The sequence below is a fragment of the Dendrobium catenatum genome, unplaced genomic scaffold, assembly GCF_001605985.2.
Source record: "Dendrobium catenatum unplaced genomic scaffold, ASM160598v2 fragScaff_scaffold_923, whole genome shotgun sequence".
NCBI lineage: Eukaryota > Viridiplantae > Streptophyta > Magnoliopsida > Asparagales > Orchidaceae > Dendrobium > Dendrobium catenatum.
This window is the reverse complement of record NW_021319385.1, coordinates 1343145-1360287: the sequence shown is the minus strand read 5'-3', so window position 1 is coordinate 1360287 and position 17143 is coordinate 1343145. Positions and strand designations below refer to the sequence as shown.

General features: G+C 35.1%; 1 protein-coding gene across 1 annotated transcript in view; it reads left to right on the top strand.

Moving 5' to 3' along the window:
• The window catches only part of LOC110108560 (ras-related protein RABH1b), a 17280-nt gene extending 1764 nt beyond the window's left edge, over positions 1–15516 (top strand). The window contains exons 3-6 of the mRNA XM_020839243.2: positions 7797–7885; positions 8083–8194; positions 14760–14850; positions 15034–15516. Coding sequence (XP_020694902.1) covers positions 7797–7885; positions 8083–8194; positions 14760–14850; positions 15034–15180 — 439 coding nt within the window. The 3' untranslated portion in view covers positions 15181–15516. The remainder of the gene's footprint in view (positions 1–7796; positions 7886–8082; positions 8195–14759; positions 14851–15033) is intronic.
• Positions 15517–17143: the final 1627 nt, after the last annotated feature.

Here is a 17143-nt window from a genome sequence, read left to right as displayed (position 1 = left end):
CAGAGGCCCTCAACTTCGCCAGACCACCATCTGAGGCCCTCACTTTCGTCAGAGGCCCTCACCTTCATCAGAAGCCCTCACCTTCGCTAGAGGCCCTCACCTTCGTCAGACCATTACCTAAGGCCCGAAGTTCTGCCAGACCATCGCCTAACGCCCGGACTTCTACCGAAGTTCCGCCCTCTAACTATGATCTTTCAGACCTCTGGTCTCCTGCCGACTACGGTCCTTCGAACCTCTGTCGCCTACTATGGTCATTCTGACCTCCATCACCAGACTACGGTCTTTCTGATCCCGGTCTCCTGCCGACTACGGTCCTTCTGACCTCCATCACCTATTATGGTCCTTCCGACCTCCAACAACAGACAACGGTCTTTCAGACCCCGATCTCCTACCAACTACGGTCTTCCAGACTCCTATCTCCCATCGACTACGGTTCTTCCGACCTACATTGCCAGACAATGGTCTTCTTGACCTCAATCTCCTACCAACTACGGTCTTTCGGACCCCCGTCTCGTGCCAACTACGGCCCTTCCAACCAAACAAACATGTATATTATTGTAACTCCCACTATGTAATGCGCTCTATATGATGTACATTTGTACCATCAAGCCCAGGCCTTCTCCCAAGAAAGGGCCTCATTTGTAATCGACTGCAAATACTAGTGGATTTTCATTCAAACTGGGCCAGGCCCCGTGGTTTTTCCCCCTTTTCAGGGGTTTTCCACGTAAAAACACTGGTGTCTCTTATGAACGCTACATCCTCTCATTTATCTGATTGTGTGCTAGATCTTCGTATAATGCTAAGACATTAAACTACGAATTTCTCTACCGCCGCGAATACTCCAGGACGCAACAAGCATTATAAAGATGATAGCTAGAAAATGCTACAATGTTAGGTAATTTATATAATAAACTTGCTATTAAAGAATGAGAGAAAGAGATTACATAAAATAAATGTGGAGATAAGAGATTTGAAACTTTTATCACATTAGATGCATCAATGATAGTAGTATATTATTTTAAAGATAAAGACATATAGAAAATATGTGGTTTAGGGTAGTCTATGCTTGCCTTTAAACTTGGTTTAGGGTAGTCTATACTTACCTTTAAATAGAACTAAGAAGGGGTGGGGTTGGGGTGTTTGAATTGGTTGTAATTTTCTTAGAAAATATGTAGAAACTAGAAATTATCAGCTATGTACAACAATATCAAGCCTTTGTTCCATTACGTGGGGTCGGCTACATGAATCCTTTTTTTCTATTGTGTCCTTTTAAGAGTCAAATTTTCATTTAAATCTAATAAAGAAAAGTCATTCCTAATATTTTATAACCAAGTCTTTTTAGGTCTACCTCTACCTTTCTTAACATAAGTCAAATCTAATACTTCTACTTTCCTTGGAAGACCGCCATTTTATGTGACCAAACCATCTAAGGTGTCTCTCTCTAATCTTATCTTCCACTGGAGCTACTCAAACCTTTTCACGTATATACTCATTTCATATCGCGTCTCAAAGAGTAAAGCCACTCATCCATCTAAGCATCATCATCTCTGCAACACTTAACTTAATATTATGCTTCTCTTTTAATGGCCAACATTTTGCATCATAAAGTATTGCAGGGCTCACCACCATCTTATCGAAATTTTCCTTAAGTTTGAGGGGGATTTTTCTATCACACAACATTCTGCACCATAAACTATCAACAATGTGAATACAAATAATGGAATATACGAAAAGTTTGAAGTCCTTTACAAGATTTATTGCTCTATTTATGAGTTGCATGAATTATAGGTCTTATAACTTAGGCCTATAGGTGAGACTACTCGATAGATTTATGTTGAAGTGGGGCTTAAATCTATTGAAATGTTTGAATTTGAATGACTTGCTTTGCATAATCATTCTACGCTTTAGTTGAAATAACTTTAATTTGTTAAGAGATATTGGATAGTTGTAACCTAAGGGTTAGGAATCTTATGCAAGTGTTCCTTACCCTGAATTTAGGGTTTCTTAGAAATACGGGTCTTATAATCTTACATTTTGTGCAAAGCGACCCAGAGTTGATGACCCGCTTGGACTCTTTGGTTGAATAGGAGCTAGTGACTTTGGATTTGGATCTTTGACCATTAAATTTGATTGACCAAGTCAACATTTCTTATATTTGATTTTCATTTAGTTGACTTGTAATATTATTATTATGAATACATAAAATATATTTAGTTTGGAATAGAAGAGTTTTATGATGTGTTGAGTATCATGACGCTCCCGTCGCTCATAGGAATACCAAAAGAACCCATTATTGTAAGTGACTATTAAGTGTCTCAATAGAAATCTTGATAAAAATTCATCTTTGCCTTATGTAGTGGGCTTGAGAATCTTGAGGGCTTTCAAGCCTTAGTGCCGACGATTTCGAGTGACAACAACCATTATGATAACTGGATTTTTGTAATATGACTCGAGAGGGATCATGAATGTGTTAGTGGCATCAAGCTGCAGGCCATTATGATAACTGAACTATTTTAATAAGATTTAACTAGTTTTCTTTTTATCTAAATAGCTTAAGCTCAAAGAAACCTATGTTTTATTATTTAGTATGGTAGCATAGCTCTTTTTCTTGACTAATTTATTGTTCTTACTAAGATGATTCTTGCTCTTCTTGGCTGGATCAAAGATATAATGGACCTAGGGTCTTCTAATAATTTTGTTCTTCCTGGCTAGATATAAAATCAATGAAATGCAGGATGTTCAATACCTATTGTTTAAGTGCGAGACAGGGCTATATACCTTATAGTTTTTGTGTTTGCCTCTTTGAAGTTTACAAATTTGGAGTAAATCTCTTTTTTTTTTGGTTGTTTCTCTTATTTCTTTTGATATTTTTTTATTTTTCTTGATAGAGAAAAGGGAGAGAGAGAGAGAGATAATTGGGCTAGTGAATGGGGCTATCGGGTGTGGGTGGCTAACGGCTTGGCCTGGCTCACTGATGATTTTGGGATTACCGGTGGTGAGAGTTGGCTGAGGTAGATGGAGGAGGGGAAGAAGAAGATATGTAAGAAGAAATGGAAGAAGAAAGGAGGAGGAGGAGAAGAAGAAGAAGAAGAAGAAGAAGAAGAAGAAGAAAGAGGAGAGTGCAGGGTCACATAAACAGGAGGGCTGGTGGTGATTGTGTTGTGAGAACCAACAGGAGGGAGGGACGTGATAAGTGTCAGGTTCATGCGAGCAAGGCAACGGGTGTTAGGGAGTTTGGTCTAGGGACTTGCGTTAGTAGGAGTTGAGTTTTGGCTTTGGGTAATTCGCTCCGAGGAGCAAGATCGAGTGTGGAGCAAGCAAATGAGAGGGAGAGAGGTACTTGATTGCTGTTGGTTGTGTGAATTGGGGTTAGGCTCTCGTGTTTGAGTTATGAGGGTGTGAGGGTTCGGTTGGGGTGTTATATGAGTGGAGTTAATGTGTTAGTGGGGTGAGTGAGTAGGTTAGGTTGTTTTAGATTATTATTATTATTATTATTTGTTTTTTTCCTATTCTCTTTTCTCGCGCAAGGATCACATTGTTACCCCACTTGTGTGAATTTCTCAAATTTTGTCAAATAAAAAATCCTGATCAATATAGATGTTGATCTTAGTTGTTTCAGCGGTCTCGAATGTGCTGACGCTGTTCGTTTTGCTAACGAACGTCGTTTGGGTTATTTTGACTTTTGATCAATACATTATGAATAACTTCTATGTGATGTTGCATCTTTTGCTCTTCGTTCTCATCATACTTTGTTGATTTGACATCGACACAATTATCAAAGTCAACAGGTCCGAGTAATTGGAATTTTAAGTCGAGAACAACTATTTAACGATAACCAAACAATCAAATTCTTAATAAAAAATGGGTAAAAATCCACTAATCATTAATGTTCAGTTTCAATAATATTCTATGTGATGTTGCGTCATTTGCATCTTTTGCATGAATATTCTTTAATATTTTAAATTTAATTTTCAACTTTTAACTTTTAATAAGTTAGTTATTCATGAGCACATTCTAAATTTTATTCCAATGATGGTACAATTATTTTCATTTTTATGTCCAATTTTTTCCTTTTTTTATTTTCGTGCATAGGTATTTTGTTTTTTTATTTTCGTGCATAGGTATTTTGCTTCCCTAACTTGCATCATAAGGAGGTGAATTTTTGTATTTGCATTTATGTTCGTTTTCTATTTTTATTATAATTTATTCTTTAATATGATACCACACATTTAATGGATATTATAATCTTACACATGTTGATTCATCATTTTAATAAAAAAAAATGTTTTCAAAAGTTTGGAAAATAACATATAATATATTGTATCAATAATTGCATTTAATTAATAATAGAATTGCAAATGCTTTAGAATAAAATATAATCAGCCACCTCACTTTCTTTTCAAAGGTTGAAACTCCTTTTCAAAGGTCTTTAAATTGTTAGATGGTTTTCCTTAGTGCAAGCTAACAATCAGGTACATAATTACGTCAATTCATAAGACTAATTTATAACTATATTGATATTAAAATTTTCAATTAAATTGTTAACAACGTATTTAACATTTACCAAATTTTGCCGAGAACATATTTGTTTACTTCAATGCTTTGCCTTGCTTTTACTACTCAAAATTTTCACTGCTTAAAGCACATTAATGATGTTAAATTTTTTTAAAAAAATATTGGAGATGGCAAACGTCGCCAAGGGAAACTTCGATCGCACCAAATTATTAAGTCGCATATCTAATTGCATTACATATTATATTTCATGAAAATAATTGAAATGGCATGTAACTAAATTGCATTAATTACCTCCAATTATTTTTTCATTTCGTTGCACAAGATCACACAATTCAACCTATTTTCTTCCTTCTTTGTGAAACACAAAATCTCATTTTTGACTTATAATAAAATTGAAATCTCCTTTTTCTATTTCAAACAAAAACATTTACCTTTCTGATATCTGATTTCCATCAAAGAGATCAAATTTGCACAAACTCACTCCTTCGTACTCTTCTCAATTTTTTTCAATTCAAGAAATTAGGTTACATAGTTCTTTCTCTCATTCTCTCCTTCTCTAACTTCTAACTCCACTGAACCTATTTTACAAGTTCAACTTCATCGAAAGGATCACAACAACTTCTTATCCAATTGTTGAAACCCAACGAAGATGCTGAGCGTTCCGTTGCCTTTGATTGAACCCATCGAATAGTGCTTGAAGTTGAACAACCCTTTGTCCTACACTACGTCAAACATGATATGAACTATCGAACCATTCTTACTTTCTAATTCTAGCAAAGAGGTTTTGTCTTTTGTCTCCGTTCATGTCAAGTAGGGCTAAAAAAAACGTTCCTCTGGTTTCGCATGAACTCCATCTTTTTCCTTTTCTCCTCTTTCTCTTTCATCAATGTGAGCGAACTCTCTCCTCTTCCCTCGACTTCATTGCATACACACACCACTACCTCATATTGAAGCCTCATACCTGTCTTCTACGCACGAGGAGTCGTGTCTGTTCGGACGTGAGGCTTTGCTCGACCGTGCCTCACTCACTCTCGTTATCCCTAAGCTTGGCTCACCATTTTAATCAATTCAACTGGATCGATCCAACCGACCATTATAGGGCCTACTTCACATGATCTTCTTTGACTGTTGATGAGGAAGGTTGTTGCAATTTTGAAAGTTCTAATACCCTTATCTTACTTGGCTATAGGTGAACTGATTGTTCTTTCACTTTTTCGCCTTTATTTGTTAAGGCTTTGCAAGCCTTGAATTTCTTCTTGGTTGATTGTCAAAGCTTTATGATTAGTTAAATTGATTTACTATTGAGGGTTTGAGCACTTGTGGTTTATATAGATATTGACCCTTGCTAGTTACGATATTTGATAATCATTCCCACCATTAGAGATTGAGAGTCTTCAGTGTATGGATTGTTTTTTTTTAAGGCATGCTAATATGAATTGGCAAAGCCCCTGCAGTTTTTTTTGTGAGGCATGCTAATATAAATTGACAAAGCCCCTCCAATTATTTTTTCTAATAACCTATCCGATCATAACGGTATAGAAGATCTTGAAGTATATTTTTTGTTATGCTAGGTGTTAATTTATTTGTCTGTGAACCTCTTATGTCATGATATATAATAAGCATACCCATTATGAGGCTGAATAGCTTGGAGGATCATGTTTTAAATTTTTTAGGGCAATTTTATAATGAGGATCCCATATATTGTATATTTCTGATAGCCTAACCCATCATTGGGATGGAATGTTTTGGTATGCAATTATGCAAATTGAGACAATGAACCCCTACACACATTTTACTTGAATCGTCTTGATGTTTTATTTTTTACTTGTAATTTTTTTAAGTGGTGATAATATCCATTATTTATTTTATTATTTGATTCAACTTGAGAACGTTAGTTTCATGCCATAATTGACTGTGAGTCTGTGACCAATAAGGGTGTGTCTATGTCCTTAGCAAAATAGATCGGTTCAACTGAGTCTGAAAAGATTTTGTTTTCATTTGTATGAAGGTTGTCAGATAGCAGACTGTGTCGACTCTATTATTCACTTGTATAGGCTCGAATTTGGTGGATGCATGCAAAGTCATTGAGCTCAAGTTTCCCAATATTATTTTTTAACATGGATTCAATTAGGGGGTGGGGCTTACAACTCCAATGGCACAGTAATCTAAACGTCGAGACTTTGAACTTTTAAGTGTTAGGGAAACTCATGAGCGGGAATTATAGTTTTTATAGTTGATGAGCTCACATGTGGGATTTATAATATAGAGATTTAAGAAAGCCTACAAGCTTTCCTAATAGTAAGAGAGCCCAAAAACCGACTGTTTGGACGAATCTTTGTCATAGAAGGCCTTGAAGGCCACATGCAAATGCCATGGCGCTGAACTTAGAGCATAGTGTTGTTAAGTTTACAACGTCGTGGCGCTGGAACTATAATGCCATGGTGATGAGCTCTCTATTCTAAGATGTATATATATTCTTTAAAGATAATTGACCATCTTCTAGGAGTGAACGAATGAAATAATACTGAAGCTAGATATGTTTTGTCTTGCCATGTAATGCAACATTCTTTGCTATATGAATAACACTCGTGTTTTCATCATGTTGTTTGCCATTCTTTTGCCCTTTTTCCCTTTGCCAAGTTATGCTCTAAATCTTTGCAGTGATATCATTCCTTGCTAGCCTCAATGATAGCAATGTATTCATCTTTTGTGGTTGATAGAGCAACAAATTTTTATAACTTGGAAACCTAACTCAATGCTTAAAGTGAAGATATAGCCAGTTATGCTTATACTATCATCAATATCTCTAGCAAGATCAAAATCTACATATCCTTGTGGTTCAATCCCTCTTAAGTATATGAGAATTCATTTAACCACCTCTCAGTGATGTTTGCCTGGATTATGAGGATAACAAATTTATGAGGAGCAGAGTTGTCACTTTTAATGAAAATAAAATATGTAAATGACATGAATGGGATATCTCTAGAAGATTCTTCCAAACATGTTAAGCATGTTTCTTTCGATTTATGCTGCTTCATTTCTAAGATTTCATCATTGATTTTACTTACCTATCTTGTGAGTGCATCGAAATGGTTTAATTAGATAATAGAACTTTTTAACAAAATATTGAAATAATTTTATGCTCATTAAAATTGATTTTATCTGGACCTGGTAAGAATAGTTCTCATGCTGTCCAATGCGGAGTAATTGATTAGACATTATTGTTAATGTTTTCTTAAAGTTTTTGTTCGCTTAAAAAATTACTTTCTATTTATGTGCAGGGATACTGCAGGGCAGGAGAGGTTCAGGAGTCTGATACCAAGCTATATTCGTGACTCCTCTGTTGCAGTCATTGTGTATGATGTTGCAAGTATGTTTATTACTAAACATTTGTATGATGCTTATAGAATAGTCTTTAAATGGCCTTTAGAAATTCTATACTTGGACAACATTCCCATCTCACAAGTATAATTTTTGCACTTAAGCTGCATTTATAAATATTGAACCTCTTGGATGATCCTTGCAAATAATTTATAGTTTTTAACTGCATCATTTTTGGTAATGTAGGTCGTCAATCTTTCCTGAACACATCAAAGTGGATAGATGAGGTCCGCACAGAGAGGGGCAGTGATGTTATCATTGTCCTTGTTGGAAACAAAACTGACCTTGTTGATAAAAGGTAATCAGTTTTTGCATGTTGAAGATCATCCTTAAATTAGGCTTTTCCTCACATTTTCTCTTTAACATTGGCATCAGAAGGTGCCGTACCCAATTACCCATATGAAAACTAGATCGCTGTGGTTTGTCAATAATTAGTTTTCTTACCCATTTTGGGAAGATGAACTGGTTCATAACGTGTGAGATAATTTTTTTTGGGTTTGATTTCATTGCAATTTACGATTCAATAATAGTTTGTTGCACTTTCTTTTTCTGTGAGTAAGTTACAAGCTTGACTGTTGAAAGGGGTCTTATAATGGCTTAGTTGACATTACTTGAGATAGGATTTATTGACGGACCTTCTTTAGTTTAATTGAAGTAACTCTGCGTTTTGAGAGCAAATGATTGTATGTGTATGCCACTTAAGATGATCAGAACGGCTTTGATATGAGAAGATCATTGACTAGCATCGATTTTTAAATCAGGCAAGGTTCTTGGTGTTTTAAAGTACAGAAGTCATCAGGCTCTCGTTTGTTGGTTTAGTAACAACAAAAGATAAAATAAGGCGAACTATAGGGATTATGGCTAAGCAAATTGGTACTGTATAAACATAAAATAAATTATATGGGCAGTATAGTAATGATAAAGAAGTGGTTTGTGTATAAGTTGAGTAGATAAATTAATGTGAAAGTATTAAGAAGGGAAAAGTTGGCATACCCAAGGTAACATAGATACCTGTTGTATAAAGAGATTTGTTCAAAATGTATTTATCATCTCAAGCAATACTATAAAAATGAATGGAGAATGTAAAGCCTACCTCAAATGGTTATATCAGTGTAATGATGATAGTGATGATGTTAGTAGCAGCTATTGCAGATAAAATAAAAATATAGCTGCAAGTGATTTGGGCATGTACAATAGAGGATAGATTATTCATTAATAAGATAGACTAATTAATGGAAGGATTTGGATGATAAAATTAGTTGACCAATGATAAGATGGATAGAATTTGTGCAAAGAGGTTTTTGCAAAAAGAATTTAACACATCAAGAAATACTATATAGGAATGAATTTTGGATGAGGATTTTTAACGCTTATCTCAAAAAATTGTGTTATGACTAACATTGATGTTAATGATGGTGATAATGAGTTCTTATGGGAAGAAAAGTCATGGACTTAAATATTGAAAATATGAAATTTGCATGTAATTAATAAATTCAATTGTATAGCTGAGCTATTTTGGCAGTAAGGGAGTGCATCTTGAGCGGTTCTTGTTTGGGCATGCTATCAAAAATTGGGCTTTTGATTTATTATCTTTTTTGTTTGTATTTTTATAGATTTATTGGTCGTGCCACCAATGCAATTTCTTTGGCCTTTCTTCTTTATATATCTCCTCCTTTGGCCTTTGAGGGGCTCTGAATCATAATGATTCGAGTGGCTATAGTTATGGGATAGTGACGATTATGGGTTTTATGATGTTTTTGTTAGTGATTCTTTTTATTTTTCTTGCTATTATACCCAATAAGTATTGTAAAATAAAAATAAATCTTAAACATCTTTGTGCCTTTTAGTATAATAGTTGGAGTTTTGTTAGAAATTTTGATAAGAATGCTCATATTAGGGCACTCTTAGGATATATGATTTTTTGCGAGTTAAGTCAAAGTGGATAATATTTTGATGATATCAAAATATACTGTTGTCAGAATATTAGAACTAAATATCATATATGCTAGTGCTATGTCTATGGAGCCACCTATTTAACTCATTATAGACAGTGTTACATTGTAGGAGCTACTTTTTAAATCTAGATGGTTCACCTCTAGGTCTGCTGATAAAAGGGTGCCATTTCTTTTGTCAAGGAGATTGTAAGATCTATTCAATTCTAAATAGCGGTCATTAAATATTTGAATTTGGCAACTCTAAAATTAAATATGGAGGACTTCTAAGATGGATGAACCCTTGGAAAATTGCACTAGAGGTACAAAACACCGAGGTCAAGGTGGAGAATATCTCGATAAATAAAAATTTGGATTGTTACACTTGTGGTGTTTTTCGTTAGTGGGTTCTATCAGAATTCTTGATTCTATTTTTGTTGGCAGCTTTTCAATGTTTCCTGAAGCATTGTAGCACCGTATGGACTTGTATGATGCACTTCATAGAGTTGTAATAGATTTTGTGAGTGTTGCTAGTTGCAGCTCTTTGGGAGGTTCTTTAGATTTTGTAGTTTTTATGTTTTTTTTTTGTGGTTGTTTTTGGAGTAATTTTACTGCTTCAATTTGGTGATTATAAATAAGTATCTGGGTATTTAAAAAACTACAACAACAACAACAACATCAAGCCTTTATCCCACTACGTGGGGTCGGCTACATGAATCCTTTTTCTCCATTGTGTCCTATTAAAAGTTAAATTCTCATTTAAATCTAATAAAGAAAGGTCATTCCTAATATATTCTAACTGGAATTGCACAAAGGCGAGCCTCAAGGCGAGCCTCATATTGCGCAATTTTAAACCATGATATCGATCGGCTTGAGTTGATTCACTTGCATAAAACCGCGGGGCTGCTGGAGGCGCACAAACGGCATTGGAAACCTCTCCCCACATCAAGCTGCTCTACACTTGTCAACCCCGCAAAAGTCAGTGGAATCGGCCCCTGCAACCTTTTAAAGCTCACATCAAAGACAATAAGTTTCTTCAACCTCCCAACCTCTTGTGGAATATACCCAGATAGATTATCATTAAGAAGAATAATCTCATTAAGGCTTCTCTCCATCCTTCCAATACTTGACGGATTGCATCCCCAACCTCGCTGTCTCGTGGCACGACATCTCCCTTGAAGCTCTCCATTCCTCTATCAGCGATAGCAGTGGCGAAATCTGATGGACCGGCTGAGCTGGTCCATCCGAGACCCTTACGGGTCTACAGGAGGCGGAAGGCGGGGCCTTCGGCCCGGGTGAGCCAAAGGGGGGGGGGGGCGGCCGAACCTGGGGAGAAAAGGGAGAGGGTCACGGTGGGCCCTTTGGGCCCACTTACTTAAATCCTTGGGCATCAAGTTGGGAGGCCAAGTTTTGGGGGGAAAATGGAGGGTGGATGATGGGGGGTAATTTAGGGATGAGGGGGAAGTTGTGAGATTGTATGAAAGGAGCCATTAGGGTTTATTTTGGGGGCATCATGTGAAGAAAGTTCTTTTTCTTTTCCTTCTTGTTTTCTCTAGGGTTTCTTTTGGGAGATTTGGTCCTTCTCGAAGTGGACTAGCTTTGTCTTTTGTTTTGTCTTGAAGATTAATGCAAAGCTCTTTTGTTCTTCCTCTCATCATTCTTGTTTTGAGTTAACTTTGATTTGGTGGAGAAACTTCATCCTTAAAGGAAAATTAGGGCAAACCCTAATTTGTGAAACCTAAGGCGTATCAAAATCCTTCGTGATGTTTACCAAATCCCACAAGGCCGGGTCCACGTTAAACTGAATGGAGTTGATGAACACGATTTCCGGACTTGGAGCTTGGAATGGCCTTCCGAGAAGAGCTTGGGTGTCGGAAGACGCCAATCTTGTAATGGGCATCGCCGGACGGCTTGTGAAAAACAAAGGACATCTTCTTCTGTTCCAAGCATTTGCTGGGATAACAAAACGACATCCCAAGGTATATTTGGTGGTGACCGGGTCGGGGCCATGGGAGCAGAGGTATAGGGAGTTGGGGGAGGGGGGGAGAAGATTATCGTTGCCGGTGCACTTCCGCCTGCAAAGCTGCGAGCTTTTTATAACTCGATTGATGTGTTCGTGAATCTGACTCTAAGGCCGCAAGGACTGGACTTGACGTTGATGGATGCGATGCAGTGCAGGACGTCGGTGATTACGACGAGGTTTCTGAGCATTAAGGGGAGGTGGAAGACGGCGATGTTAGACAGGAGCCCGAGTTCAGGGGGCAAGAATCCAGCGATGTCGGCACCATTGAGGTTGATGGCTGCGACGACGGTGAGGGAGGGTTGTAATGCAAAAACAAATTATTATAAATAATCCGTTTTTACTTTACTTTGGATCTACCTTATCAAACTAGGGGAACAATTCTCCTGCGCTTATTTTACAGAGAACCAAACAGTCACAATGTATTTATGATGCACTACATTTATTTTACATTGTATTTATTTTACACTGCATTTTTTTTTTCAGGCAACCAAACAGCCCCCTTAAGGATGTATGATTTTTTGAGAGTTGCATCAATATGATCAAATCATGAGGCTAATTAAGTCAAAGCGGACAATATCTCGATGATATCAAAGTAATACACTTGTCAGAATATTAGAACTAAATATCATATATGCTAGTGCTATGCCAATGGAGCAATCTATTTAATTTATTATAGACAGAACGTTACATTATAGGAGCTACTTTTTATAACGTTAAGTGTGGCAGAGATGAGGATGCTCAGGTGGATGAGTGGCTTTACCCTTAGAGATAGGATACGAAATGAGCATATACGTGAAAAGGTTGGAGTAGCTCCAGTAGAAGATAAGATTAGAGAAAGTCGCCTTAGATGGTTTGGTCATATAAAACGGCGGCCTTGCGATGACCCGGTTAGGAGAGTAGAGGTATTAGATTTGACTTATGTTAAGAAAGGTAGGGGTAGACCTAAAAAGACTTGGTTAGAAAATATTAGGAATGACCTTTCTTTATTAGATTTAAACGAGAATTTGACTTTTAATAGGACACAATGGAGAAAAAGGATTCATGTAGCCGACCCCACGTAGTGGGATAAAGGCTTGATGTTGTTGTTGTTGTTGTTGTATGGTTCACCTCTAGAAGTTTTGCTAATGAGGGCGCCATTTCTTTTGTCAAGGAGATTGTAATATCTATTTAATATTAAATAGCGGTCATTAAATATTTGAATTTGGCAACTCTAAAATTAAATATGCTCATATTGGAGGACTTCTAAGAGGGATGAACCCTTGGAAAATTGCACAAGCGGTACAAAACTCTGAGGCCAAGTATGCCAAGGTGGACAATATCTTGATAGATAAAAATTTGGATTGTTACACTTGTGGTGTTTTTGTTAGTGGGTTCTATCGAATTCTTGATTTTATTTTTTGTTGGCAGCTTTTCAATGTTTCCTGAAGGATTGTAGCACAGTATGGGCTTGTACAATGCACTTTATAGAATTGTAATAGGTTTTGTGAGTGTTGCTTGTTGCAGTTCTTTGGGAGGTTCTTTAGGTTTTGTAGTTTTTATGTTTTTTTTTGTGGTTGTTTTTGGAGTAATTTTATTGCTTCAATTTGGTGATTATAAATAAGTATCTGGGGTATTTAAAAAACTATGTATGTTTAATTAAAATTTTAGTTATGGGTGTGAAAATATTTTCTCTGTATGGATTCAACTCCTTGATATAATATGAGATTTCAAAATATTGGGAGAGGCTATTCTCTTGGGCGAGTATGAATAAGGCTTTTTTTTGGGTGACTTATAATACAATGCCACAAAGGGGATGATAAGAAAGCAGGCTTTAATTCAACTCATTTATAAATTGTTCCAAAATACAAGCCAGTATCCTTTATTTATAAAAAAATGGTTAAAAATATAAGACTCACATATATGATCAATGGGTTGAATTCAAATTTAGTCTTGCATGCGTTAAGTATATTTTTAAATAATTTTAATTCAAATCTATAATTTTCCAAAAAGTTATATCTAATAAAATAAATATAAAACTTTATTTTAAATAAACTAGTTGAATCAAATCCTAAAATAACATGAGTGTTATTTGTTATGTGGCAGCAATCAACTTGACTCGATTATCAAATGATGTATGCAAGAGAAGCGAGAAAGGAGAATTGGTTGGTAGGAGAAAGAGATTCAATATAGGAAAAGGGGGAAGAATGGCCATAGTAAACTGGGAGAGGAGATTTGGGGAAATGTTTTTGATTTAATTCATTTAACAATTGGAAACAAGCCCTTGATCTCTATTTTTAGAACTTGGTTTTACAAAGATAATATTCGCCAATAAGATCTAAATTCAATAACTGTAATCCTACCTAAACTAAAGCAAATCCTAAATAGTTTAAAGGATCTGTACTATCTAGCTGCAAATGTTTATGCTTTATTTACTTAGGGTTCATCTGGGACAGCTTTTTTCCTGTTTCTAAAAACAGATTTTTAATATAAAAATTAAAAAATTTTAACTAGAAAGTTGTTTTAAGAAGCAGTAAAAAAGTCATACTAAACGAAACCTTAATTTTCTCATGATTGCTTTGCAACTTGCAGGCTGTAGATCTTGATCTTAACTGGGTTGGCCATAGACTTACGTTGTCTATAAGTTCTCTCATATTTTGAGTAATATCTCCTTACTTTGAAGATATGTGGGCCTTTGCATAAATTTCCATTTCATTTTCCTACTCGTGCTTTTGTGCTGGCCAGCATTACTATATTTTAGACCTGCTTTTATATATATATATATCGTGATAACCCTTAGATAAATTTGGTATGTTACTTGTAGTGTTTTGTTAAGAAAATGGTTTGATGTTCGTGCTTTAGTTGAGCTTTTTTATGAGCTTTTGTGTTAAATATATTATATTAAAAAACTCTCCTTTTGGATGGTGCAACAGACAAGTTTCCATAGAGGAAGGGGAGGCAAAATCACAAGAACTTGGCGTTATGTTCATTGAAACAAGTGCCAAAGCTGGTTTCAACATAAAGGTTCGTGTAGACAGATTTGAAAAATCACTTCTGATATCCTTTATTCCTCAAATCCTAAAAGAACTGGATGCCCAAACCTAAAGTAACATCATTATCATGGCAACAATATATATTTTATAAGCAATATATCCATTCTCTGCAATATTCTTCCATTTTCTTACATGATCGGAAAATAATTGGCAGGCACTGTTCCGAAAGATCGCGGCAGCCTTGCCGGGGATGGAAAATCTTTCCTCAACAAAGCAGGAAGACATGGTCGATGTGAATTTGAAATCTAGCAATGCAAGTTCATCGCAGTCACAGGCTCAATCTGGTGGGTGCAGTTGTTGATTTCAGAACATACCATACAGTTAAATTGTGTTTTGTTTTCTCATAGAACAATCACTGAAGTAAATGGGCTTCTTCTGCTTTTTACTAAATCTTTGCTCTGTCCAACTAAGAAGTCCAATGCCGCTCTTTCTACTTAACATGTTCGTCTTGATTTCTGTAACTATTTGTGTATCTAGTTGCTTAAGTAGCTGCTAATAGTTATTCTAGATATTTTTGCTACATATTTTCACCTGAAATGGGAACCTATAATTGGCCTTCGTGTAGAGCAGATTGCCAATGCATCAATGTTAGAGATATTGTTCGATAAATGGAGTAACTTTATGATCAATTTTTATAGCTGTGCGTATGATAAGATTGGATTTTTTGGATCTTATTAATACATTTCAACATCTTTATTATATATATTTGTGATTGATGTATTTAAATTATTCAAAAAATTATAAATTACTGGCAATAAAAATTGTTATTTTTTTTTTTGGCTATTTGGGATTTGGTGATCATATGATAATCATACTGTTAGCCTAATCATGTATTATACAGTATCATTAACATAGGCAATGAGATAATCTGAGTGGCGGGAGGATTATTCCTCTTTTGAAGTTCGGGCTGATGGGGATGAAATGTCTTGAGTCTAGAGATGAATTTCAATATTTGTTTGGCTTGAATGTAGCTCGTATTGAGGATGAAGCCCTTTCCGCTGGGGGCTCTAAATGAAATAGGCGAATAAACAAAAAGAAATTGAAAAAAAGGTACTCTTTTGTTATCTTGGTTTTTTCATTTTGTGATTTTTGTGGCCCATTTGTGGGGTTTCTAATGCTGAGGTCAGTTAGTTACTTGGTGTGTTGCTTTTGCATTTGGGTTTTTAGCTGGTTGTTTATAGTGCCGTCATTTGGTTGGATCATTGGACTATGATGAGGTAGTTTCACTACTCGGCCCCTTGAATGGACTAGGCTTGTTTTGGCAATCTTGGCGGTTGTTCTCTTCGCTCTAGTGCTCTTTGGAGCTTCATGATGCATGCTTATTTGGCCGCCAATGGATTGTCATTGCCTGGCAATTGAGTGGTGCTGTTGAGTCCGACTGGCTTTTTAGCCTTCTTTTTAATATTGTTGTCTTTTGATTTTTTTAAGTTGCCTTTTATTCTGTTGTTCTTCCTTCATTGACCACATTTGGATGTTTTTCTATAATTTCTTTTCTGTTAATGAATGCACTGATTTGTTGCAAAAAAAAAAAAAAAACATAGGCAATGAGATAGTATGTTGTAAATTATTCAGGGAAATAAATAATTATAGCTGGAAAGTTAATTAATTAATTTAAGCAAGCACAGATTAAAGATGAGGATAATAAATGCTTATAATACACAGCATAATGAATAAATAATTTACAACATTTTCTTGTATCGAAGAAAAGCATTTCTTGTAACTTATTAACATACATAACTTTTTATACGGAAACCAAATAATATAATTAATGTAAATAAAAAAATATAGTTTATGTGATCATATAAAAATGATAGACAAAAACGCACTAAAAAGAAAACATAAAATTATCATTGAAATTTTGAGAAAAAAGTAAATTGAAAATAATTTGATTATAGTTGTGTAAAAATAATATAAACTATTTAACATCTCAAGTAAAATTAAAATCAAATAAAAAAGAACTAAAAAAATTCACAAATATCTAAAATAATATTAAAGATGTTGATGATAAATCAACTTTTAACCCCTTTAAAAATAGCTTAAAAGAGTATTATTACATACTAATTGAATATTTCTAAATTAATAATTTAGAAATTTGTAGAAAAGGAAAATCCTTAAAATTCGTTTGGACTCATTTGGTGGTTGTTTGAAATCAGTAATTATATTTTAAAATAATTAAAATTTAAAATTCATCATTTTAATGCATTTAGTTTAAAATTAAATATATTATAAATTCAATAAATATATTAATTTTTTATAAATTAAAT